Source organism: Podarcis bocagei, assembly GCF_964188305.1.
Source record: "Podarcis bocagei genome assembly, chromosome: 6".
In the NCBI taxonomy this organism is placed as follows: Eukaryota; Metazoa; Chordata; class Lepidosauria; order Squamata; family Lacertidae; genus Podarcis; species Podarcis bocagei.
This window is the reverse complement of record NC_138130.1, coordinates 74945551-74972195: the sequence shown is the minus strand read 5'-3', so window position 1 is coordinate 74972195 and position 26645 is coordinate 74945551. Positions and strand designations below refer to the sequence as shown.

Here is a 26645-nt window from a genome sequence, read left to right as displayed (position 1 = left end):
GCAGTTCTTGCTTTCACCGCCGGGTGGCAATAAAGGTACAAGAAGAAGCATGTTGCTATAGTCAGTCATTCAAAACTGGGAAGGGGATGAAGTTGAGGACGATATTTGGTCCTGCAACAAAATGTTTCTTGCATGTGGAGTGGGGGTGGGGAGATATTGAAAGCAAGGATCATATTGGCTGCCTCATTTCCAGCTTCCAAACCCCCAGCTTTAGCTGGGATTCCTGCATTGTAGGGGGTTGGGCTAGATGACCCTTGGGTCCCTTCCAACTCTCTGATTATATGAAAACACTACTTTCTCAGGAGTTCTCAGGTTACCTAGAGAAAGCCACCCCACATGAGAGTGACAGCTGTGCTTGTGCTATATCCCTCCTCCCCTTGTTTTTATGGGACTGCCTGCATTTGCCCACACATAGTTTTTCTTCCCTTTTCTTGTCCACAAAGCTTTTTTGAACTTTATGGACTTCTGCAAATCTTGTTTTTTTTCCTTTTTTTCTTTTTTCTTTTTTCAAAATGATATTTATTAAAAGTTTAAGAATTACAGAAAAAAGAAAAAAGACAATAGAAAAGAAAAGGAAAAAAATAACAACATAGAAAAACAATACGACAATACAACAGATAGAAACAAAAAGAGAACTAAAACACACATCCAATATTCCATATCTTTACCTTTCCTTAACTTGTTTCATCGACCTCCTCACACCTCCCTTTTTTTGTATTCTAGTTCGATTCACTATTTCAGCAAATTCTTCCCATCTTTCTTAATCCCCCCCCATAATTTATCTTAACAGTCTAACCTTAAATTTTTTCATTTTGACCCGTTATCAAACAGCTTTTACTTAATTCTTTGTTGCATTTCTACTAAAACCATATAGCTTCATTCCAGCATCCTTCTAACACTCATTAATTTTACAATGTTTCTGTAAGTATACTTTGAATTTTTTCCAATCTTCTTCCACTGACTCTTCTCCCTGGTCTCGGATTCTGCCAGTCATTTACGCCAGTTCCATGTAGTCCATCAGCTTCATCTGCCATTCTTCCCTGGTGGGTAAATCTTGTGTCTTCCAATGTTTTGCAATAAGTATTCTTGCTGCTGTTGTAGCATACATAAAGGAAGTTCTATCCTTCTTTGACACCAATTGGCCGACCATGCCCAGGAGAAAGGCCTCTGGTTTCTTCAGGAAGGTATATTTAAATACCTTTTTCATTTAATTATAGATCATCTCCCAGAATGCCTTAATCCATGGGCATGTCCACCAAAGGTGAAAGAATGTACCTTCAGTTTCATTACATTTCCAACATTTGTTATCGGGCAGATGGTAGATTTTTGCAAGCTTGACTGGTGTTATGTACCACCTATAAATCATTTTCATTAAATTCTCTTTTAAGGCATTGCATGCCGTAAACGTCATACCAGTGGTCCATAACTGTTCCCAGTCGGCCATCATAATATTATGTCCAACATCTTGTGCCCATTTACAGTGGTGCCCCGCAAGACGAATGCCTCGCAAGACGGAAAACCCGCTAGACGAAAGGGTTTTCCGTTTTGGAGGTGCTTCGCAAAACGAATTTCCTATGGGCTTGCTTCGCAAGACGACAATGTCTTGCGAGTTCCTGCGGGGTTTTTTTCCTCCCCCCCCTTTCCCAAGCCGCTAAGCCGCTTATCAGCTGATCCTGATACGCTAAGCCGCTTAACAGCTGATCCGCTAAGCCGCTAAACCGCTTATCATCTGATCCGCTAATCCGCTAATAGCGCTAAGCCGCTAATGGGCTTGCTTCGCAAGACGAAAAAACCGCAAGATTAAGATACTCGCGGAACAGATTCTTTTCGTCTTGCGAGGCACCACTGTAATCATAGCAGATTTCACCATTTCATCTTGAGTATTCCATTTCAACAGCAAGTTATACATTTTTGACAAATTCTTAACTTTAGGGTCTAACAATTCTGTTTCCAACTTCGATTTTTCCACCTGGAAGCCTAGTTTTTTATCCAAATTATATGCCTCCATTATTTGATAATAATGGAGCCAATCTTGTACTCTATTTTTTAATTTTTCAAAGCTCTGCAATTTTAGTCTGTCACCCTCTTGTTCCAAAATTTCCCAATACTTTGGCCATTTGGCCTCCATATTGAGTTTTTTCTGAGCCTTTGCTTCCATCGGTGACAACCATCTTGGGGTTTTATTTTCTAACAAATCCTTATATCTTATCCAGACATTAAACAGTGCTTTTCTTACAATATGGTTTTTGAACGCTTTGTGTGCTTTAACCTTATCATCCCACAAATATGCATGCCAACCAAATACATTATTGAAACCTTCCAAATCCAAAACATCCGTGTTTTCAAGAAGCATCCATTCTCTCAGCCAACAAAAAGCGGCTGATTCATAATAAAGTTTTAAGTCTGGCAGGGCAAATCCACCTCTTTCTTTAGCATCAGTTAATATCTTAAATTTTATACGAGGCTTCTTGCCCTGCCAGAGAAATCTGGAGATATCTCTCTGCCACTTCTTGAAACAGTCCATTTTATCCAAAATTTGCAGTGTTTGAAACAAAAACAACATTCTTGGCAATACATTCATTTTTATCACAGCAATTCGGCCTAGCAACGATAGCTTCAAATTTGACCATATTTCTAAATCTTTTTTCACTTCAGTCCAACATTTTTCATAGTTATCCTTAAATAAATTCACATTCTTAGTAGTCATATTAACTTCTGCAAATCTTGGACTTGCATGCAGATACCTTGTGCATGGCTGGTGCTGTTTGGCTATGTAAGTATTGGCACTCACCCCTGAAGTTGGGAAATAGAGGAAACAAGTAGGGCCGTACCACAGAACATTGCTCTGGTGTTCAATACATGAGCCTGTGGCTCGGGTTTAAAAACAACCAAATGTTAGTATCAAACATCTTCTAATCATATGCATTAAAAAACCCTTTTCAACTTGTTTTTTAGATACATATTTTAGATACATATTGTGTTTCCAGCATTTAAAAGTGCAACCTGACTGCATGTAAGACTTCTGCATGCAACTGAGTTCTTGATATGGCATGCAAGGAGCTCTGAGAAAGAATGAGGTGGATTGATCTTTGCTGCGACCTGATGAGTATGGAGCATTTTATTTTCTACTAGGAATCCAAATGAGTGTTGGCTTCACCTCTACCCTGCGTTGTTAACATTGGACTATGTTGCAAGAATGCTATAAGCTAATATTTATCAGTGCAGCCCTCCAAGCCGCAGTAGGTCATATAATAGTGACCTGCAGCCATACTCCAAGCCTGCAGTGATGGTTGTGGGGGTCTGATGCCTCTGGACAGCACTGCAGGGTTGTTGTTGTGTGTGGTGTAGTGGTTAAGAGCGGTAGTCTCGTAATCTGGTGAACCGGGTTCGCGTCTCCGCTCCTCCACATGCAGCTGCTGGGTGACCTTGGGCCAGTCACACTTCTCTGAAGTCTCTCAGCCCCACTCACCTCACATAGTGTTTGTTGTGGGGGAGGAAGGGAAAGGAGAATGTTAGCCGCTTTGAGACTCCATAGGGTAGTGATAAAGCAGGATATCAAATCCAAACTTCTTCTTCTTGTTGTTTATCTGGCCTGTAATATTCAATGTAAATTATACTCTGGGCTGTAATAAGTACCGTAATTTCCGCTCCAAAATACACACTTTTTTGCTCCTAGAAAGTAAGGGAAAATGCCTGTGCGTGTTACGGAGCGAATGCACGGATCGGAGCCATGGCTGCCGTCAGTCAAGAAAAGCGGGAGCCGCTTACACGCTCTACGAGGCTCTCGCTTTGCTTGCTTTAAAGCGACCTGGAACCGGGGAGGAGGGAGGGAAGGAGAGCCATGGCAGCAAAGCGGGCAGCAGCCGCTTACACGGGAGGAGGGACAGACGCTAGCAAAGGTCTGTGCGCTCTCTAAACAGAGGAATGAAGCTGCAAAGGGATGGCAGGAAAGATAAAATTTAAGCAACCAGCAGCAAAATAAAACCAACCTCGAGCTCTGAGCCAGCGCAGTGAAAAACAGGAAGTAAAAAAAAAAAAAGGCTGGGGAGGGCATGAGGGAGAGGGGAAAACTTTGCAAATCCCCCGCATCTCAGCTGATCCATCTGCTGGGACAGAGCAGCTTGTTTTCAGGCAGGATAGATTTGAGCATTGTCTGGGTCCTAGTGCCCCTACCGCTTTTTTGTGCTCCATTCTATTGCAGCTGGTGGCTGCTTATCATTCAGGCTGCAAGGAGGAGCGCTTTTACACAGCTAATGGCAAATCCCCTGCAATCCAAGTCCTCCTCACTTGCTCAAATCTATTCTGCCTCAAAACAAGGAGCGGAAGGAAAAGGCTGCAAACTGTTAAATGGAAAAAAACCCAGGCACAGGGCAAATACCTTAAGTATACCTTTAAAGCAACAGTGCTCTTTCCCTCCCTCCTCCCCGCTCAGCTCCTTCTTCACGCACCCCCCACGCGTGCTCCTTGTCCCTTGAGTTCTTTTCCACATGGATCCTCAGGATTTTTGCACTGGTCACCTCAAATTCACCATCAGATCACATAGCAGGTCCATGGCTATAGCCTGCACCAAAAAACACACACGCACCCACTGTTTCATGGGGCCACAATGGTGCAAAAACGTGGTTACAAAGCATGGATCCACATGGATCCTCAGGATTTTTGCATTGGACTACCCCAAACTCACCGTCAGATCACATGTCTGTGGCCACAGCATGAACTATAAAAATCATACATCCACTGTTTCGTTTAGAATATTTTTTCCTTGTTTTCCTCCTCTAAAAACTACGTGCGTGTTATGGTCAGATGCGTGTTATAGAGCGAAAAATACGGTAACTGCTGCAACCCCTTTGAATCTGCAGTGTGTTTCTGCTGAATGCAGCATTTCCTTTTATAATAATAGTAATAATAATAGTAATAATAAATTTTATTTATACTCCATCCTCCCTGGCCAGAGCCGGGCTCAGGGCGGCTAACACCAGTAAAATTACAGTAAAAACATAATAGGGGGGAAAAAAAACCTTAAAATACTGCTTGTTTACATTGTTTTGCTATTTTTAGGTGTTCTGCTCTGATCTTCTTAAGGGGGTAGATCAGGATACTGTATAAAGAATTCCAAATAAATATATACGTTAAGAAGTGGTGGGATCTAACTAAAGTTTGCTGAAATGAACATTTCATTTAGGAGCCGCCATCTAGCAGATGTGCAGCAGCTATTTGAGAACAGAAACTCTTACTTGTTGGCATATATTTGTGGAAAGAGGAATTTTGTCACCAGGTCACTGTTGGCATTTATAATGTTTCTCATCGTCGGCCCACACAGCTTCTAACTATGCAGCTGAAGTCATAAGCATGACACTGCAAATATGGAAACTGAGGTTTTTAATAGGGGGAGAAAACCTGCCTAGAAATCATTTGGGAATTTAGACTTTTTCAAACACTCTCTTGTAAAAGTTCCTTCCGTAAGAGTCACCCAAAAAGAAATTCTCATTGAGGCTATCAGCAGAGTGGGTGTTTCTCAGAATAAGCAATACACATTAACTTTTCAAAACGCCTCTGCAAAATTTTACCTCGCACAGGAAGCCATGGTAACTGTTGTGTCATAAGCTTCTGCTCCAGTTAAGACTGGGATCTAGCTGCACAGAATTTAGGCTGTAAATTCTTTCTTTCTGCTTCTAAAATTCCTCCCTGCTGGCCAGTTACAGCTTCATCCATTCAATCTTTTGGAAGGTTATGGAGTTTTTAAAATTAAAAGCTAAGATTTCCTTCCTTGTGATTAGGGATGGTAAGACATGTGCTTATCCACATTTATTGTACCTTTCCTCCTCACTTCCCAGGCATGGTTTGTGCCTTACTGCTCCATGTCTGAGTGCCCTTTTTTTGTGCTCCAGAGCTTTCCCCACCAAAACTTGCTCTTTAAAGCTGAATCAGAGCAGATGGCAATCTGTGGGAAACCTGATTTACCATTTGCTCCGAGTCAGCTTAAAGAGTGAGTTTTTGCAGGGAAAGCTCCGGGGTGTGTGTGTGTGTGTGTGCTTGGACATGCCTGCTCTTGATGTATTTTTAATCCTTGTTGGAAGCCGCCCAGAGTGGCTGGGGAAACCCAGCCAGATGGGCGGGGTACAAATAATAAATTATTATTATTATTATTGATGGGGTTATACTCCCTCTGAAGGAGCAAGTATGCAGGGGTACTTATGGGGGGGGGTACTTATGGATCCTTGGCTTGAGGCTCAGGTGGCCTCAGTGGGACAGAGTGCCTTCCATCAGCTTCACCCAGCTATGCCTCAATCTGGATGGAGATAACCTAACTTCTGTTGTCTATGCTCTGGCAACCTCTAGGTTAGGTTACTGCGACGCATTATACGTAGAGCTCCCTCTGAAGATGGTTCAGAAACGTTAGCTGGTGCAGAATTTGGCAGCCAGGTTGCTCATCAGGGCAAGGTGGTTTGAGCATATTTCACCAATCCTAGCCCAACTGCACTGGCTGCCAATTAGTGTCCAGGCCCAATTCAAAGTACTAGTTTTGACCTATAAAGCCTCAAATGGCTCAGGACTGACTGCAATACTTTAAGGACCCCTCTCTCCGTATGAACCGACCCAGACCTTGCAATCATCATCTGAGAACCTTCTTTGTGTGCCTCCTCCATGAGTGGGCCAGAGAGTGGCAACACAAAAACGGTCCTTTTCTGCAGTCGCTTCCCATGTGTGGAATGTTCTCAGGAGGATTTGGCTAGTGCCTTCCTTATATACCTTTAGACACCCAGGGGAAAATGTTCCTCTTCAACCAGGCCTTGGGCTGATTAATATCTCATACCCCTTTTAAATGTCTTTGTGGGAAGGGCTGGAGGGAGGGGGTTACGGGTTTGTGGGTTTTTTGTTCTTGTTTTTATAATGTATTTTGTGCTTTTACATTGTATTCTTATGACGTGAAGTGCCCTGAGATCTATGGATAAAGGGTGGTATACAAATTTAATCAATAATAATAAATTTAAAGTATGAGTACCTGTAGCACAAAAGGTGTGCATAAGCCCTAAGTTTCAAACCTCACCAGAAGCTTTTCTTTTAGGAATACTAGGTGCAGAGATACCCAGGGACCACGGGAAAAAACCTGTTTATGTATGCAACGACAGCTGCCCAAATGACGCTTGCTCAGAAACGGAAAGAAGATACAGTCCCAACCAAGGAAGAATGGCAGATAAAATTAATGGACTATGCTGAAATGGCAAAACTTACTGGAAGAATAAGAAACCAAAAAGAAAGATCTTTTAACAAAGATTGGGGAAAATATGTGGACTAACTGAAACACTATAGTAAACATTTAAATTAATTAGCAGGATTAATGTAGAACAAGCAGTTAAGTGAATTTGTTAAGGAAACTTTAAGATTCTAAATAATAATTTGGCGATGCAGTAAGAAAATTACCACATAAGTAACCACAAAAGGGGGGAGGGAAGTCAAGTGATGTTATTGGATAGTTTATGCAATTTTAATTATTGTTGTAAAACTGAGAATCGAAATACAACATTTGTTTTTAAAAGAGAAAAATACGTTTCAAACCTCATCTACTAGCTAGCTCTTATGCATGAATGGCACTCAGAAAACAGCTGCCATAGAAACAAGATTAGAAAGAACCACATGGTAAACATTTTAAATCTACAAATAGCATCTGTACACATAAGAGGAACCAGCCAGTATTATCCTGACTCTCCTGCCTAGATCTGAGTGGTGTGTGTTAAATGCTGTGCTTGCAATTGAGGTTAATACAGCCACCATGTGGTAAGCTTTTTGTGTGTGCAACTACTGCAGAATTATTAGTCACCTATTTCCACCCACACATGCCTCATGACCTTGTAGTCTCACACTGAAACTGGCAATTGGACTATGATCCATATGGTAACTGACCAAAACTCAGTTCCCACTTCTGCACAATTCACTTAGGAATAGAGGAAGGTGCCTGCTTGGGGAGAGGTTCGCCTGATGTTGTATGATACCAGGTGACTGACAGGTGATTGTGATCTGCGCAAAATGATTTTGCAGGCCAAATTTAGACGTCTGGTGGGACTATAACAAGACCCGTGGGCCAGAGTTTCTCCACAACTGACATAAAACAAGACAGATATTTAGAAAATTGACTTTCGATTTTAAATTTTGTATTAATCAACATGCCACACATCCACAATTAAAATAGACCACAGCTGACTCCAGGGCACCTCAGAGTTACTTACATATGTCTTGGGAGATAATGGAAGTGTGTGCCTTTGGGGGTGAAGGTAAACTGTTGGAGAGTTACAGCGCCTGCTGTGGCTGTAGAGACCAGGAGAGTGCCCAGTTATAGGAAAAGTATATTAGCTCTAAAACAAAGTGTGATTACTGGTCAGAAGAGGATATTGAATCCTAATTCCCGTAATTCAAACACTGAATTGTTACCCAACATATGAGTTGGTGGGTGCAAGACACCCTAAATTATGGATTAAGATAGTGTTAAAATTTAATTGAGGCTTCTGTGTTGAAACTGTGTGTCAGACCCCCGGGTTAGGACCTATGCAAGACCCATGTGTATTAAGATGTGTGCTAGACAATTTTAATTTACTGGAATAAGCATGTGTGAAAAAACTAATCAAGCTAGGCAAACTTCATGAACGGTGTATAAGACACTTCCAAATCCTGGAGAATCAACTAGTGTAAAAGCTAGTTAAGAAAAGACTGATTTCTTTTTGAGGTGATAGCCTGGAGATGAGACTCATTAAGACTCAAAGGATCAAGGGAAATCTCATCATGTGAAATCTACAGTTTATCATATGAATCTTCTTCTGTCATGCTGAAGCAAATGCTGTGTATTAACTTTAAAATAAACCGGTGGTTTCTACAGAATCTTGAGTCATTTCATCTGAAGTGAAAATGCTGTTTTTCTCTGTGTGGGCAAGTTTTGAACCTTGAACACCCACTAAAATGTGAACGGAGGAACCCACCCCTCAAATTAGCTCCTTAATTTGTTCCCATATATGTACTTGTATGAATGCCCCATTAGCGCTCATCAACCCTACCAGCAACAAGCACCGGAGAACCTGACGGCAGAAGAAATACCACCTTTTTGTGGTGAAAACTACAATATAATTTCTTGATGCATGAGAATGTAGAAAGTGTAAATAGTGGAAGCTGCTAAATCATAATGCAGACAGCTCTTCAGCCCATGAGTTGAATTTTCTTCCATGAAATGGTTTGGCATTATTTTTAAAGTATCATTCACCTCAAATAAAATTTCCTTTGACACGGAAGCTTGATGGAACAACCCTGTTTTTATTTTCTTGAGTTTTACTGTGAGGGCTCGTCTTCCCAAAGAGAGCAGTCCTGTTCCGATAACCACTGAGGAAAGTGACTTCATCTGCTTCCTCTGTGTTTGGTTTTTTGACAAGTAAGCACAGGAAACCCTGTACAAGTGGCAAGGCAGAAGGAAGAACCACTCCAACCCAAAGGAGCTAATCAGTCTGGAGCACACAGAGCTGCTGTAGAACCTAGGGATGTAGAAAGTGGAGCAGAGATGCTCGCTGAGATGAAGTGTTTGCATGAAAAGATGCTCGCTGTATTGGTGGTTAAACAGACATCAGAATGGATGTCGTGGTGATATAATTGCATGCACCATGGAAGCCAAATGCGGAATTAATTTTGTTCTGAAGAACTGGAGTGCCTGTGCCCTGCTCACTGCCACCGTGGTGATGGCAACAATTGGTAAGTCTTACTTTTCACTGAAGGTGTTGCCTTTTCTTATAAAGTCTTGGCCTTTCAGTTTCACCCACATTAAAGGATATGTAGCAAAGTGGCTAGGGAACAGGCAGCATGGACCGGATCGTTATCATCTACTTATAATATTTAAACCTCAAGGGCAAATAGCGGCATACATTTATCAAACCAAATATTTTCAAAGAGGAAGAAAAACCTACTTTGAATAAGCTGGGAGTTGGCCTGAGTATAAATTCCTATCACAGTATTATTTAGCATAGGGATGGGAGACTTGTGGACCTCCAGATATTGCAGGATAATAATAATAATAATAATAATAATAATAATAATAATAATAATAATATATTCATTTATTTATACCCTGCCCATCTGGCTGGGTTTCCCCAGCCACTCTGGGCGGCTTCCAACAAAACACTAAAATACAATAACCTATTAAACATTCAAAGCTTCCCTAAAAGCGCTGCCTTCAGATGTCTTCTAAAATTTTGGTAGTTATTTTTCTTTTTGACATCTGGGGGGACGGCGTTCCACGGAGTGGATGCCGCTACCGAGAAGGCCTTCTGCCTGGTTCCCTGTAACTTGGCTTCTCGCAGCGAGGGAACCACCAAAAGGCCCTCGGCCCTGGACCTCAGTGTCTGGGCAGAACAATGGAGGTGGAGACGCTCTTTTAGGTCCCATCATCTCAGACCATTGGCTATCCTGGCTGAGGCTGGCTGGGAGCCCAACAGCATTTAGAAGGCAGCAGTTTCCCCTGCTCTGCTTTAGCAGAGTATATGTCTGCTCACTTTATAAACGAAGCTATAATGTCTCTCTCTTTTTGAACTCTCTTGGGATTCTGTCTATCACACCTGTTGAAAAGCTTACGACTTTTGCTGGCATCAGTTCCAGCCCATTCATCTTCAGGGCTGTAGGAAGGCTGGTCTGGTGTTTGGAAGACCACTATGTGAAATCTGAATACTTCTCCTCTGGTGAAGGAAAGCAGAAGATGGAACAACTTTGCTGGCTAGAATTGTCAAGGGTTGGTTGGGTGCAGGTAGATTGACTTCACTAAAGTAATGATCAGACCTGTATTCAAAACACCAGTTTTGTGCAGGGACAATCTAACAATTAGAACAGTTTCTATCCCTCCTGTTAATTTTATTATTATTATATTACCATTTATATGCTGCTTATATTTAAACACATTAAAACATAGGTTAAAACATCTCAAATAAACAGCAAATACAACGTTCTAAAAAACGTAATTAACAACTGAACAGCCTCCTCCAGTATCAACATAAACATTATGCATAAAAATCAGCTAGAAAAGTGCAAGGAAAATTCACAGTAAGCAACTGAACAAAATATCCTCTAAAAATCAGGAAGTAAAATATTACAAATGGAAATAAACTAAAAAGTGTCATTTATAAATAATAACTTAAAGATAAATTATGGATTGCATGACGGCAGAACAATTTAAAGTTTTACTTGAGGAAACCTCTTTCTTCCACCCTCTTCAGCCATCTGCAATGGAGAATAAATAGATTCCTACTGACCACAATAGTCGGAGAAGATGGTAGGCGAAAGTTCAGTGAAGGTTTACTGAAAAAGGCATTGTCTCCATGGTGTTGAGATGGTGGCCTGTCAGCACATTTTGGAAAACTGCTGAGAAGTCTATTGCAAAAAGGGAATAAGCTGTAATTTTGGCACGTGTCAAAACAGTCATAAAAATCCCCAGTAAATATAATTTGTGTGTATCAACCTTTAGTTTTTAGAGGTGGACTAAAATGGTCCTTTGGGCAGAGGTCTTTCCATTCCTCAAGTAACAAAACTGTGCTTTATCCTTTTAATATATTGGCTGGAATTAGTAGGTCAAACTGTATTATATACAAACACATGTAATGATAAAGCAGAAGCTCGTTTTTGTTGTTACATTAAAAGCAACTTTGGGAGAGGGCAACTGGAAATGGTGATCCAGTAGGTTCTTAACCCTTACTCTACCCACAGTTCCTTGCGCCAAGTCACCTTCCAAAGAGTGTCATCCCAACAGGGTGGTTCAGATACGCGTTTCGTCCCATTAAGCACATGTCCCACAACTATTTTATTTTACAAAATCTACATACCACTTGGTTGTAGTAAAACCTCTGAGTAGTTTGCAATAAATATTTTGTTGTTGTTGTTTAGTCGTTTAGTCGTGTCTGACTCTTCGTGACCCCATGGACCAGAGCACGCCAGGCACTTCTGTCTTCCGCTGTCTCCCGCAGTATGGTCAGACTCATGTTTGTAGCTTCGAGAACACTGTCCAACCATCTTGTCCTCTGTCGTCCCCTCCTTCTTGTGCCCTCCATCTTTCCCAACATCAGGGTCTTTTCCAGGGAGTCTTCTCTTCTCATGAGGTGGCCAAAGTATTGGAGCCTCAGCTTCAGGATCTGTCCTTCCAGTGAGCACTCAGGGCTGATTTCCTTAAGAATGGATGCGTTTGATCTTCTTGCAGTCCATGGGACTCTCAAGAGTCTCCTCCAGCACCATAATTCAAAAGCATCAATTCTTCAGTGATCAGCCTTCTTTATGGTCCAGCTCTCACTTTCATACATCACTACTGGGAAAACCATGGCTTCAACTATACGGACCTTTGTTGGCAAGATGATGTCTCTGCTTTTTAAGATGCTGTCTAGGTTTGCCATCGCCTTTCTCCCAAGGAGCAGGCGTCTTTTAATTTCGTGACTGCTGTCACCATCTGCAGTGATCATGGAGCCCAAAAAAGTAAAATCTCTCACTGCCTCCATTTCTTCCCCTTCTATTTGCCAGGAGGTGATGGGACCAGTGGCCATGATCTTCATTTTTTTGATGTTGAGCTTCAGACCATATTTTGCACTCTCCTTTCTCACCCTCATTAAAAGGTTCTTTAATTCCTCCTCACTTTCTGCCATCAAGGTTGTGTCATCTGCATATCTGAGGTTGTTGATATTTCTTCCGGCAATCTTAATTCCGGCTTGGGATTCATCCAGCCCAGCCTTTCGCATGATGAATTCTGCATATAAGTTAAATAAGCAGGGAGACAATATACAGCCTTGCCGTACTCCTTTCCCAATTTTGAACCAATCAGTTGTTCCATATCCAGTTCTAACTGTAGCTTCTTGTCCCACATAGAGATTTCTCAGGGGACAGATAAGGTGATCAGGCACTCCCATTTCTTTAAGAACTTGCCATAGTTTGCTGTGGTCGACACAGTCAAAGGCTTTTGCATAGTCAATGAAGCAAAAGTAGATGTCTTTCTGGAACTCTCTAGCTTTCTCCATAATCCAGCGCATGTTTGCAATTTGGTCTCTGGTTCCTCTGCCTCTTCGAAATCCAGCTTGCACTTCTGGGAGTTCTCGGTCCACATACTGCTTGAGCCTTCCTTGTAGAATTTTAAGCATAACCTTGCTAGCGTGTGAAATGAGTGCAATTGTGCGGTAGTTGGAGCATTCTTTGGCACTGCCCTTCTTTGGGATTGGGATGTAGACTGATCTTCTCCAATCCTCTGGCCACTGCTGAGTTTTACAAACTTGCTGGCATATTCAGTGTAGCACCTTAACAGCATCATCTTTTAAAATTTTAAGTAGTTCAGATGGAATACCATCACTTCCACTGGCCTTGTTATTTGCAGTGCTTTCTAAGACCCATTTGATAAATATTAAGATTATTATATTAATATATTAATATTAAGATATAAATATTAAGATTATTAAGATTATCAATAAAAACAGTTTTAAAATAAGCCATTAAAAATATTTGAAAGGTAATTAAAAGTAACAGTAAAAAATTTAAACATGTCAACATCTATGTTTTATTTTGTTTTTTATATGTGCTGGAAGCTGCTCAGAGTGGCTGGGGAAATCCAGCCAGATGGGTGGAGTATGAATAAAATTATTATTATTATTATTATTATTATTATTATTATTATTATTATTATTATTATTAATGGATGGACTTGCCTAAACAAAGATATTTCAAGCAGGTGCCAAAGGTGTATCACAAAGTTGCCTGCCTAAATGTCAACAGGCAGGAAGTTCCCAAGTGTAGGTGCTGCCACACTAAAGGATCGATTGCTTACGATTGTAAAATGAATACTGTATAGCACTTATAACAGTGTCAGATCTGCAGATTTAAGTGGTTAGGTATGGGGTGAGGCAATCCTGCAAGTAACTGCTTCCAGGCCATTATATACCAATAGTAATACCTTGAACTTGACCCAGTAGCAAATGGGCAACTAGCGCAGATCTCTGAGCAGCGGTCTTATATGCAGACAGGGTCTTGTTCTTGTCAGCCACTGTGCTGCAGCACTAACTGCACTGTTTGGGTCAGAGTGCATTGCAGTAATCCAGTCTTGAAGTAACCAATGTCTGAAATATTGTGGCCAAGCTCGCCCAGTCCAGGAATGGCCAAAGCTGTTGTACCAGAAACAGAGGCACTTCTAGCCACCGAGGCTACCTGGACCTCTAGTGACAAAGCTACATCTAGAAGCACTTCCAGGCTGCCTATCTCCTCCATCAGGAGGAATGTAGCCCTGCCCAGGTCAGGCAATTGACCATTTTCCTCTGATGTGGGAACCATTCACCCACAGTGCCTCCAAATTTCTTGGATTCAAGCTCAGCTTGTTTTCCCTTATCCATCTCACCACTGTGTCCAGGCCCCACACAACTTCCTATTCCGCATTATGGAGAAATTTTCCTGATTCTCTGTTCCTAATGCCTTCTGCCGAGGTGGTATTTTCAGTAAACAAAGGTCCACAAGACAGCAGTTACGTTTGCTTATAGTATGAATTGGTTCATCCCTCAAATTGCTTTCTAAAAACTCTGGTTCAACATTCACGTTAACGGTTTCTCTAGAAGGCACTCATTATTCTCCCACACCCATTTTAGTCTTACAACAAGCTTGTGATGTACATTAAAGGTGATTGGCCCAAGGTAAGCTTCTCAGCTGCGTGGAGAGTTAAACCCGAGTCACCCAAGTCCTGTTCTAGCACTCGGAACCACTACACCAAGACTGGGGAACCTGTGGTCCTCCAGATGTTCTTGAAACCCAGTGCCAATCAGCACCAGTCCCAGCATGGCCAATGGCAGGGGATGATGGGAGATGTAATTCAACAAACCCTGGATAACCACCCAGAGACTGCACACACTGGCCCCATGCCACTAAACATGCACACCTAATTGTGCATTCCAGTGAAATGTGAAAATTACAGTGCATGTATCCATTTCCAAAAGAAGATCTTGAATGATTTTGGCAGCCTCTCCAGAGGTTGAGTCTTCTCTTGTGTATAAATTTATATGGTCATTATACTAATAAATCTGGGCTATCTGCCTTGTTTAACATGTGTTGGTGTCTTATTCACTGGTCTAATCTTTCCCTCGGTTTCTAGAGTAATTACATGGACTGTGTTTATTTATAACACCAACAATAACAACAACCACAACAATTATATGTCATGGTCCTTTTATGGTTTTGTCTTATGACTGTTTTTAGGATCATTCCCAGCAAGAGGGTCCATTCAAAATAAGTCTGAACAGCATCATGCCAACAGTTCAGTCACAGCAATGATGGTGAACAATATTAAACCTCAGCTGGCAGAAGGTAACATTGCACACCTGTACAGTATTTATTAATTATAGTAGAGCAGATAACAATGCTATTTTACATAAGTTTAGTTGTTAAGCCCTGGAGAGATTAATGACTAAGCTTGATTTAAAAGGAGAGAGTGCTATATCTAGTATGTGAACACACTACACTATGCTACACCTATAGGGTGGATTTAGAAAAGAATTTTACCAATATTTGATTTTGTTTATCTTTTTTAAACGTTTGGTGAGTGCCTCTTATGCTTTTATATTGCAAACTGCGATGTGATATTCGACTGAAGGGCAGTATGAAAATGTAATAAATACGGTAATAAAATAAAATAAATTGGATTGCAGAAAAGCTGGAAACAGATGTTTGAAATAAATGAAATTAAAAATTCAGAGCGAATTTGTTCGGTTCATAATTCCCAGCATTTTATTCCAGTTTCAAAATAATTCTCCTTGCGTTTGATAAGTTTACCACTTTCTGCAGATTACAGCAACAAGATTACAGTGTCACAATGACCAGACATATCAGAGGGTGTAACTCTCATGATACATATCTCTGCTGTTAAGTTACCTTATAGTATATCTTAATACAAGGGTTACACCGCATCAGTGTGTTTAACAACCTTTCATGGTAGTTTCTTTCTAACACATTGGGAAACCGTGTTTTTGTGATTCCTTTTGGTTTTTATTAAGGAGTATTTGAGGATTAAAAAAACAGCTTGGTCTCAAATGTAGTCCTCAGATCCAGCTAGGAAAACCTACTGATGGTACTTTTTTATATATATCCTTCCAGGCAAATCAAAAACGGATGCAGTGGTTGGCACTGAAGTTATACTGACCTGTCCCCATCAGAGACCTATGATAATGGTATCTTGGAATGCCAACTTAAAGAATGGAACAGTTTGCTATTTATCATACATCAGTGATAGAAATCAAACAGGGGGAAACTGCAGTGAAGATAGCATGTGTTGGTTATCTAGACCAGACAAGGACTCCACCCTTCAGATAAAGTCAGCACAAATATCCAGTGAAGGAATATATAAATGTTCTACAGCAACTGCTGATGGAACATTCAGCCATGAACATAATCTAACCATATTAGGTAAGAAACTCCATGTTCTTTTCCTTACCTATAAATCATAATATGAGACTGCTACATCTATTTTATTGAATCCAAACATTTAAAACTACTTTTAAGCTACTGGCAACCACTGAAAGCATTTTGCAGTAATATTTAAGCACAACAGTGATAAAAAATGTATGCAATAAAAAATAACCTATAAAATTGAGTTAAAAACAAACTATTTCTACTTCTGCTCTTCCTTCTACAGCTGCTGTTACAACTATTACACGTTTATTAATATTTTTTAGTTGTGAACAAAGAACATAGAAATGACATAGTCTTTTCAGGCATAGGACTTAAAGCTTCTTCTGTTTCAATCTGCTTTTTCAGTGCCTCTTCTGTGCTTTCTTCTCAGCATGACCAAACATGAATATAAATACCAGTTCCAAAATGCTGAAGTACACAAGTTTGAAAAGGCTGACAAGGGTGTACAAAAGTGAAATGGGAGGGAGGGAATAGAGCTTGGGAAGGAAAGGTTGAATATAGCAATAGACTGTGCAGAAAATATACGGTAAATTTGTGGTGAGTGAGACTGCATTTTGTTATCCACACCATTAGCAGGATGTGTTCTGAGGGAACTACTGCTCCTAAAATGTCACAAAATCTCCCTTCCCTGTTTTGGTATTAAACCAGCAAAATCCTCCCCCCCCCCCATGTGTGTGTGTGTGTGTGTGTGTGTGTGTGTTTTCGTTAACATTTCACCCTTGGTATTTCAGAAGTCTTTGTTTTCTCAATGAAAGTATGACCCTTACTTTCTCCATGATATCCCTGGCCACTACAACTAACCCCAGAGCTTCCTTCAGTACTATCTGCCATTCTTGCTCTCCTTAGATATCCACTAGTTCTCTCCTATCAGATTGAAGTGAAGCAGAAGGGGTGTGAAACAGGCATCATTCAGGCCAATGCCCATCACTCTCAACTCTGCCACATCATACAGTGGAAGGTCACCCAACACATTCCACACCATTGAACACATAGGGAGATCACACAGGATCTTTCTTCAAATACCTGATATTCTGCAGCTGAAGAAAAATTGGCATGGTGTCTGCATTATTCCAGAATACCGGCAGAATAATGTTGACACCATGTGGAACTCTGCAGGAGAATCCAGAGAAAACATGCATTATAGTGCTTTAAAAGCCATATGCCTCAAGTGAGTCACCTCTTCACACACCTGACTGCTCAGCTTCATAAAACTCAGGCTCCCTCCAACTCTCCAAGCAGTCTCCAAAAACAGCATGATGAGAACTGTAGTCTGCTCTAGTTCTGAGCTCCATAGACCTTGAGATGGCATCCTGCCACATGAAATATCCTATTATAAAACATGTTTTGTGCTTATCGCACTTCTGCCTGTCTGTCCAAACTACCCATTCAGACTCCTCACGCTCACTATGTAACCATCATAACAAATGTCAAATGGAGAAAAACCTTTACAACTCTATAGTTCCAGTCTGTGCACTCTGCCATTGTTGAAGGACGCTGTCGTAGGATTCCTTATAAAGAGAGAGTTTGGAGGAAATGTACCCAGAGATTTGCCCCACTGATTTGCCCAGTCTATAAGGACTTAACCCTTGTTCAGATACTGTATTTAAATTTCTCAGTTTAGAGATTGATGGGTATCTGACTAACTTTTTATTAGAGGACAGATCCCTCTACACTTCTGAAAAAGTGGCTTGTCTTGCCTTTGGAGTGGCAATTTTACAGAGAAAAGTTTGTAGGAATGATGTCAAATTCTTCAGAGGAGCAAACTCTTATCTAACAGAATGCCTGGTTTTAATAATTATTTTAACTGTGTAATGCATTTTATTCTGTTTTAGGTTTTTTGTTCTTTGTAATGGTTTTGGCTACACAAATTTGCACCACAGTACAGTCTGCTCTCTGGTCTGGTGTGCAGGGATCAGAGGCTGCTCCCTGGATGCCTGCAACTTAAAGTCTGTCACGATGTGCACTTCTGTGCTGGGAAGAGAGGATTATTTTTAAGTCAGACTGGGGATGAGGGGAAGAGGGGACTCCTAACAAATTAGTTTCCAGAATTCTTCAGTGGAAGCTGTTTAAAGTGGTATGCTACAGCTTTCAGTGCCTAGTACAGATGAGACCTAATCGTCCTCTCTGCCCTGGATGAGTCAGTGGCCAGCCACGCTGAGTCAGACCACAAGTTCTTCCTGCTGTAGTGACTCTGCTCATTACATGGCATAGTGGTCAGCAATTCCTGACAGCATGTATAGGAATATGTTTACTCATCAGGTTTCATAAGGGACTTATTTCTTCCTCAAATGTGTATTTTGGTGCAACATAAGATACCAATAGAATATCATACTCTCCAACATTTCTCTGATGAAAGCAGGGAAGTCCTATTAATTTTATTATTTATACCCCACCCATCTAACTGGGTTGCCCTAGCCACTCTGGGCAGCTTCCAACATATATAAAAACTGCAAGAAGATCAAACCTATCCATTCTGAAGGAAATCAGCCCTGAATGCTCACTGGAAGGACAGATTCTGAAGCTGAGGCTCCAATACTTTAGCCACCTCATGAGAAGAGAAGACTCCCTGGAAAAGACCCTGATGCTGGGAAAGATGGAGGGCACAAGGAGAAGGGGACGACAGAGGACGAGATGGCTGGACGGTGTTCTCGAAGCTACCAGTATGCGTTTGACCAAACTGCGGGAGGCAGTGGAAGACAGGAGTGCCTGGTGTGCTCTGGTCCATGGGGTCACAAAGAGTTGGGCACGACTAAATGACTAAACAACAACAACACTACATTAAACATTTTTATTTTTTAAAAAAACAACTTCCCTATAGAGGGCTGCCTTTAGATGGCTCAGGAGGCAGATAGCCCATACCCTCCAACATTTCTCCAGTGAAAATAGGGACAGCCTAATGAAAAGTGGGACATTCCAGGATCAAATCAGAAACTAGGATGGCTTCTGTAAATCCAGGACTGTCCCTGGAAAAGAGGGACACTTGGAGGGTCTGGAATATGCAGCTCTGCTACCTTTTATGTCCATCTTTTTATGCCAGAGGTGGGGAACCAGATGTGCATACCCTCCAACATGCTGCAACGGAAAACACCCATCTTCTGGGGCCACAGAACAGGGGGGCATGAGATACGGCTTTCAGCTGCCTGTGTTAAGTATGTGTGGTTGTATGTGTGGATGGGTCTGGCCCTGCTCACTGCAGGATCAAGGCACCCCCACTACTCAAATGCAGTTCCTGACAGCTTTACACTGAGTTAATGCTGCCCACAGCCGCCCAAGCACCCTCCATTTTCCGCTTCTAATCTAGAGTATCATTTATTTGTTCCCTCCAGTACCTCCTGAGGCGTACCTGATTCATGACGACATCAATGGAACTGCCATTTGCAAGGCAGTTGCAGGGAAACCAGCGGCACAGATCTCATGGTCCCCAGGAGGAGAGTATAACACCAAGAGTGAAAATTTGCTTAATGGCACACAGACCGTCACCAGTATATACAAGGTCAACAACTCTGAGGGGAACAAAGTAACTTGCTTTCTCTCCCATCCTGCATGGAAGGAGTCCTTCAGGCTCTCATTAGGTAATCCTAAGAATCATTTTCTCTGTTTGTTAATTTGTGGTTTCCACTCTCTGATACGTTTTCCTGAGAGATCTCAGGATCACCCCCTTTTCACACATATTCTTTTGTCAACTAGGACTTCTCTTTTCTCCCATGTTTGCAACTTATATGAAATCTTGATGACTGGGTGGTTTGATGTTCTGCTGCATTTTCCAGGTTACCTCTCCCATTTATGTGCCACTGATCTAGATTCAACTTGTAATTTACCCTGTTTTATTGTTTTTTCATACACACACACTCACTCATTTTTAATTGAATATTTTTGCAATGGGAACCAAAACAAAACACAGGACACAAACCAGTAGCAAATTACTAAACAAAGGTACAGGTAAGGTATGGGATACAAAGTACCTCCCCCACCTTCCTTTTTCCCTTTGTCTTTCTGTATTTTTATCAATTTTAATTTTTCACATCGCACATAAGATAACATAACTCAATACATCAACCACTTTGATTAAAACTATCAAATCAAATTCCTACATTTCACTCCCAAAAATCTTTCCACATATTAACATGAGAGCTTAGGGGGTTATAAACAAAATCTGCTTGATGCTTATAAAATCCAAAATGGGTGTCACACATTATAGAACAGATGGAGGATGGGATTCCCTTTGGTTGCATGAATCTGACACATCAGCTTTTCATCCAAGGAGGAAAGATACCACTTATGTAAGAATTTCCAAGAAAATTCCCTTAATTGGGTCAAAAGTTTTTAAAGTTCCCCATTTTTCATTAGAGATTATTACTTGAAGGTCCATTTCCCAGGGAATTTTTAAAAAATATTTTCAATTTATTATTTTTCTTTATAATATTTTGAGTGCATTTTTTTTTAGCTCAAAAGGCAATTCATAATGTTCCTTTTCAGTATTTTTATCAATGTTCTTACGGTATGCCACTCTGGATGCATTTGTGTCTAGAAAAATGGGATAAAAATAAAATGGGAAAAAAATCAATTTACTAATATCCACTATTATCCTACTTCTGGTGGTGTGTTCCAGGGATCTTGGGTTTGGGGCTCACATTTTGGCCTGTAATATTACTAAAAAGTAGAAAAATTTCCCCAAATGATTGTAGTTCCTTTTCTGTCTAAGGGCCAGGTCTGGTGTAATGTTTTCCTTCAGAGGCAGCCTTTTGGAATTATTCCCATGGAAAATTCTGCATGGAACAGTTTAGTTTAGGTCAGCAATGGACATTTAATATTTTGTTGAGAGCTGCCTAGAGTGGCTGGGACAACCTGGTCAGATGGGTGATTAATAATAATAATAATAATAATAATAATAATACTTATTTAATATGCTCATGTTGGACTGTTTCCAAGTCCTATTGCTTGCAGAGATTTTCTAATGTTCTCCATATCCATTGGAAATCAATCCCAAAGCACTGCCATGAAGGTAAATATTCTGCTGGAAACTGATAGTGCCTAAATGAAAAAGCTGCATGGTTTGCAACAGTGATGGAAAACTTTCACATGTTTGCCTGGAGCTGATGGGAGTCAGAATTCAACATTATCTGTAGATGGCAAAAAGATTCCACACCCCTGCAGCAGTATTCCAAAAACAGTATTATAATTCCGGACAATTGTCCTTCATAAGCATCTATCCAAGAATGCTTTTCATAGGAATTCATAAGAAGAGGGTGGCTGACAATCATGTTTCTTAACTTTAATGCATTCAGTTAATGGATGCCAAACTTTAGAAAAGTTGTCCTTGATTTTCAGATGGTGTAGGGTTTGGGTATATTTTGTCAAGTTTTTCCATTAAAGCAATTATCTGGAGGTGCCAATAGTCTTGCAAATCATCTGCAGATGCCTTTGGCCACCATGAGTCTGGCTGCTGCAAACAGGAATCAAAGTAGCTCTTTATAAAGAGCTTTTTGGGGCAAAGATGTTGAGCTTTTTTGCCCAAAGTTGTTGTCAAAATCTAAACTTCTGACACGGGGTGCCATGGATTCCAGCGATTTCCGCCCAGACACTGCTTCCAGAGGCCGAAACATTGTCCAGGAAATTCCGGACATATGGCAAGCTTAACTCAGGGCATCGCAAGGGTAGGTATCTCCTGTGGATATGCTTATATGCATTCTCCCAAATGTGCACTGATGGGGTGTGAAATGGGGGTTTGTTCCACAGGCTTGCCATGCTTCTAAATCAATTGTCTTGCCTAGGTCACTTTCCCATGGTTGTCTTAAGCTGCCTGTGGAACCCAGTGAGGTTTCCAAAAGAATCCTATATATACTGGAGAGTAAGCCCTTATCGGGATGTGGGTGGCACTGTGGGTTAAACCACAGAGCCTAGGACTTGCTGATCAGAAGGTCGGCGGTTCGAATCCCCGTGACAGGGTGAGTTCCTGTTCTTCAGTCCCAGCTCCTGCCAACCTAGCAGTTCGAAAGCACCTCAAAGTGCAAGTAGATAAATAGGTACTTCTGCGGCAGGAAGGTAAACGGCGTTTCCGTGCGCTGCTCTGGTTCGCCAGAAGCAGCTTAGTCATGCTGGCCACATGACCGGCTCCCTCAGCCAATAAAGCGAGATGAGCGCCGCAACCCCAGAGTCAGTCACGACTGGACCTAATGGTCAGGGGTCCTTTACCTTTAAGCCCTTATCAAATACTGAGTTTTGCTTTAGCATAATTTCAAAACTAGTTAAATGCCTTGTTGTTTGGGCCTGAGCTTCAGGGGGTACATACAAATTCTAATCTGCAACCATATCTTTTGTTGACCGATCTATTAATTCCATCCATTACACCCATGTCTCCTAACTGGCATTTCTTGCACTTTGCATATTTCCAGGTGGACAAAGTAAAAAAGAAGATGTAACAATCACCATTCTATTTTCCAGCCTTGCTGGTGTCTTGGGAGTTTTCCTGCTTTCAGTTTTCATCTACCTCCTCTATAGAAGGTATGTATGCCAAAGTCCTAACATAAGCCAGTTCTATAGCTCTGTACAATTGGTCAGCTGCCACAATGACCACAAATTCAACTTACTACAGAAAAATAGCAAGGCATTATTTATACAGCGTTCTGCCTCTAACTAGGTTCACGTTGAAATTCAAAGAACTAAATGGATTTCTCCCCAACCTAGTCACAACTACTTTTCTTGGTTTTCTTGTCTCTGTAAGGTCTTCCTACATTCTATCCTATGAATCACCTTCTAGTTCCAGAGGCAGAAAGCTGTATAAATAATGCCTTGCTATTTTTCTGTAGTAAGTTGAATTTATGGTCATTGTGGCAGCTGACCAATTGTACAGAGCTGTAGAACTGGCTTATGTTTGCACTTCCCAAACCAATTTGTGAACCAAAATGCAGCCATCCTTAAAAATTCACACTTCTCTGATTTTTTCAATGTGTTCTCCAACCAAAACATGCATACAAAATTGCATATATTTGTGAAAATAATAAGGAAAATTCATTTGGCTGAGAGAAATTGTTTGCAAAATTACCTTAAAAATGTGTGCAAATTCTCATGCAGACTGTTTTTTTTTATAAAAAAAAATTGCACGCTGATGTGGAAAATGCTATAATGAACTGAAAATTGAAAAACATGGGAAACTGAGATAAATGTTAATTGACAGATTAGTCAGACCCTATTTCTAACAAAGTAGTGGTGATACTCTATATTGGCAGTGGAATGTGTACGTGTATTAGGATCAGTTGTAAGATATTTCGATGGGTACACTAGATCTGAAATTATCCTAGGGTCTTATAGATGACATGTTGATCCAAACCCATTTTGCATGGTATCTGGGAGAAGGAATCTGATTATATTCTCCCCTCCCTGCATATGCCAGAAAAAGAGAAGTTACTGCACCCAAAAGTCCTGAAACAATGTCAAGACCAAGCATCCAGGTAAGACCAAGGAAATAATAAGAGATTTGCTCTGAAACCAATTTTTTTGTGTTAAAAAGGGCACAATACTTTTACCATATGGTATAGACATATACAGGCTGCTAGCTATGTTGCCAATCATGCTCAAAAGCCACCAGAAGTGCATAGTCATAGTACTCAGTACACATTAAATGTTTCCTGGAAGCCACCTCACACTTGTTGTGGGCATTTCTCACCATGTATCCACCTATTCTGAGGCTACAACAATCTGTGTGTATTCTCGCCTTCCTTCCTTCCAATCTTCTCTTTTCTGAAGACTTCTCTTCTGGGAGGGGAGATCCCCATGTATCCCCCAGGTGTTGTTAGTACCACAGTATGGTCCCTATCAGAATTGCTCCCCATCCCCTCCCTGGCTGCTTGCAATGAGAGGAAAGCTTCCATTTGGTCAATAGATTACATAGCCTGGGCTGTTTACGTTTTTTTTTTTTTTTACAAAATTACATTTTGTTTTCTTAATGGTAAAAATATTTTCGATGACTTTTCTATAACTCTTGAAAATCATGTGGCATAAGAAAGAAAGAAAGAAAGAAAGAAAGAAAGAAAGAAAGAAAGAATAAATAATACTCTGCCCATCTGACTGGGTTGCCCCAGAAACACAAGCATGAATTTATAACTAGCAGTCAAGAACTTTCCAGTGAAGAAAATGAGTCTACTGCTCAGAGAACAACTGAGTCTACTGCTAATCACAATTCCATACTTTAATAACTTTGATATTGCCACCCACAGTGTATTTCACATAAGAAAAACTCTGCAGTAGAAAGGGAATCTTTTCTCATTATTTGTATTGGGGTGGTGCAAGGGGGGGGGAGTCAGAACATTTTTCTGCATATCATGAGATGAAAGAAACAAATGGGGTTGTGGCAGCTTCCTTCATGTTTTAAAATGCTTCAGAGTTTTACTTAGGTGACAAGCCATGTTTTCTTCTCAAAGGGATGCACTTCTGTTTTGTAGGAGAGTGAGTTGGAGCCATATGCCATTTTCGTACAAGTGGAAAATGTGATCTATGAGAAAGCAGGTGACTTCCCACAGAGTGAATGACACTTCCCACCAGAGCTCTTTTCTTCAACATGAAACGGTGTCTGACTTGAACTGTGTAAGAGAAAAATACATTGGGGGGTCATTGACACCTTACAGTGACCCTCCTATGGACATGGGTACATTTTGGCTTTCTGTATCCTTCCCACAAACCCAACATCCTGTTGTCTCTCTCTGCCAATGCCCCATACTTGTCAAAAAACCAGAGTCAATTATCTGTATGTAAAAGAGGCTGAGCAATTATGCACCTTTTCTCCAGGCTCTGTGGAATTCTTCCAAGAACGCTGCTGGCCTTAAATATTCTGCTCTGCATCATAACGAATCTTCTTTTTCTCACATTGACTGTATTTTTCCAGTCTAAGCATTCAGAAAGCTGTTTCGAAAACTATGACAAGAGGTATTCTAATTAATTGTCACCATCTTTCTGCCTAATCCAAGCAGACCAATCACTTTAATATGGGGCATTAAGTACAGGTTAAAAAGATCAAACCTATCCATTCTTAAGGAAATCAGCCCTGAGTGCTCACTGGAAGGACAGATCCTGAAGCTGAGGCTCCAATACTTTGGCCACCTCATGAGAAGAGAAGACTCCCTGGAAAAGACCCTGATGTTGGGAAAGATGGAGGGCACAAGGAGAAGGGGACGACAGAGGACGAGATGGTTGGATAGTGTTCTTGAAGCTACCAGCATGCGTTTGACTAAACTGCGGGAGGCAGTGGAAGACAGGAGTGCCTGGCGTGCTCTGGTCCATGGGGTCACAAAGACTCGGACACGACTAAACGACTAAACAACAACAAGTACAGGTTGAACTGGGAAGGGCTCTCAGGACCAAATTACTTTTTAAGAGCACTGTTCTAAAAAGGGGACCATGTGTGGAGATTCCTGCAATGCAGAGGGTTGAACTAGATGACTACAATTCTATGATTCTAAGGACCATATAACCAGCATTCCAAGGAACTGTGCCATGGAATAAAATAACTGATCTTTCTCTGACTGACAGACCTGGAAGTAAGACATGCTCCTGGAAGACCGCATCCTGTTCCCAGCTCCACCTGTGAGAAGGGAATGGCTGTTCTTCTCTCACATTAACCCCCAGCTTTGGGATGTGGGGAAGCTCAGCCCTGATTTCCAACGGTTTTCCTTCCAGAACCACCCATCTATTGACAGACATCTCCTTAACAAACCATGGTCATTTACTGCTCTGCCAGGGCCATCAGGATAATCTGCACCAATCCTGATTGCTCAATTAGCCCTCTTCTGACCAAATCTCAGCATTAGAACCTAAAATCTCAGGGCTGTTCAGATGGCGTCTAGACTAGCCCCTACCCCAAAATGGACAATGTTTCTTAGGCCTCTCCCACTTGCTTTCCCATAACAGGTCTGGAAACTTTTTTATATAATTCTCAAGGAACCTTCATTGATAGGCCAGTGTGGTGTAGTGGTTAGGGTGTTGGGTTAGGACCTGGGAAGCCAGAGTTCAAATCCCCACACTGCCATGAAGCTCACTGGGTGACCTTGACTGGATCTAGACACATCAAAAAAGCAATTCCGTTCAACGCGTTGTAAAAGTCATACAGGGAAATCCTGTTGGTAAAAGACGGGACTCCACAGTGCCATCTGGTTTCACAGTGTTATAATGCATATAAAGCGCTTTGTCGTAGCATTCGTAGCATATAAAGCTTGTGCCAG

General features: G+C 41.1%; 1 protein-coding gene across 2 annotated transcripts; it reads left to right on the top strand.

The window, feature by feature from the left end:
* Positions 1-9050: 9050 nt before the first annotated feature.
* CD200R1 (CD200 receptor 1) lies at positions 9051-25208 on the top strand. Of its 2 annotated transcripts, none has more exons than XM_081199040.1 (7): positions 9051-9726; positions 15226-15333; positions 16120-16428; positions 19761-20006; positions 22876-22935; positions 23825-23882; positions 24873-25208. In XM_081199040.1, exons 1-7 carry the CDS (start codon positions 9564-9566, stop codon positions 24919-24921), a joined length of 993 nt encoding a protein of 330 aa, XP_081055166.1. In that variant the 5' UTR covers positions 9051-9563; the 3' UTR covers positions 24922-25208. The 2 variants fall into 2 exon arrangements, with proteins under 2 accessions (XP_081055166.1, XP_081055165.1); XM_081199039.1 differs by having other exon boundaries at positions 9090-9726; positions 22827-22935.
* Positions 25209-26645: the final 1437 nt, after the last annotated feature.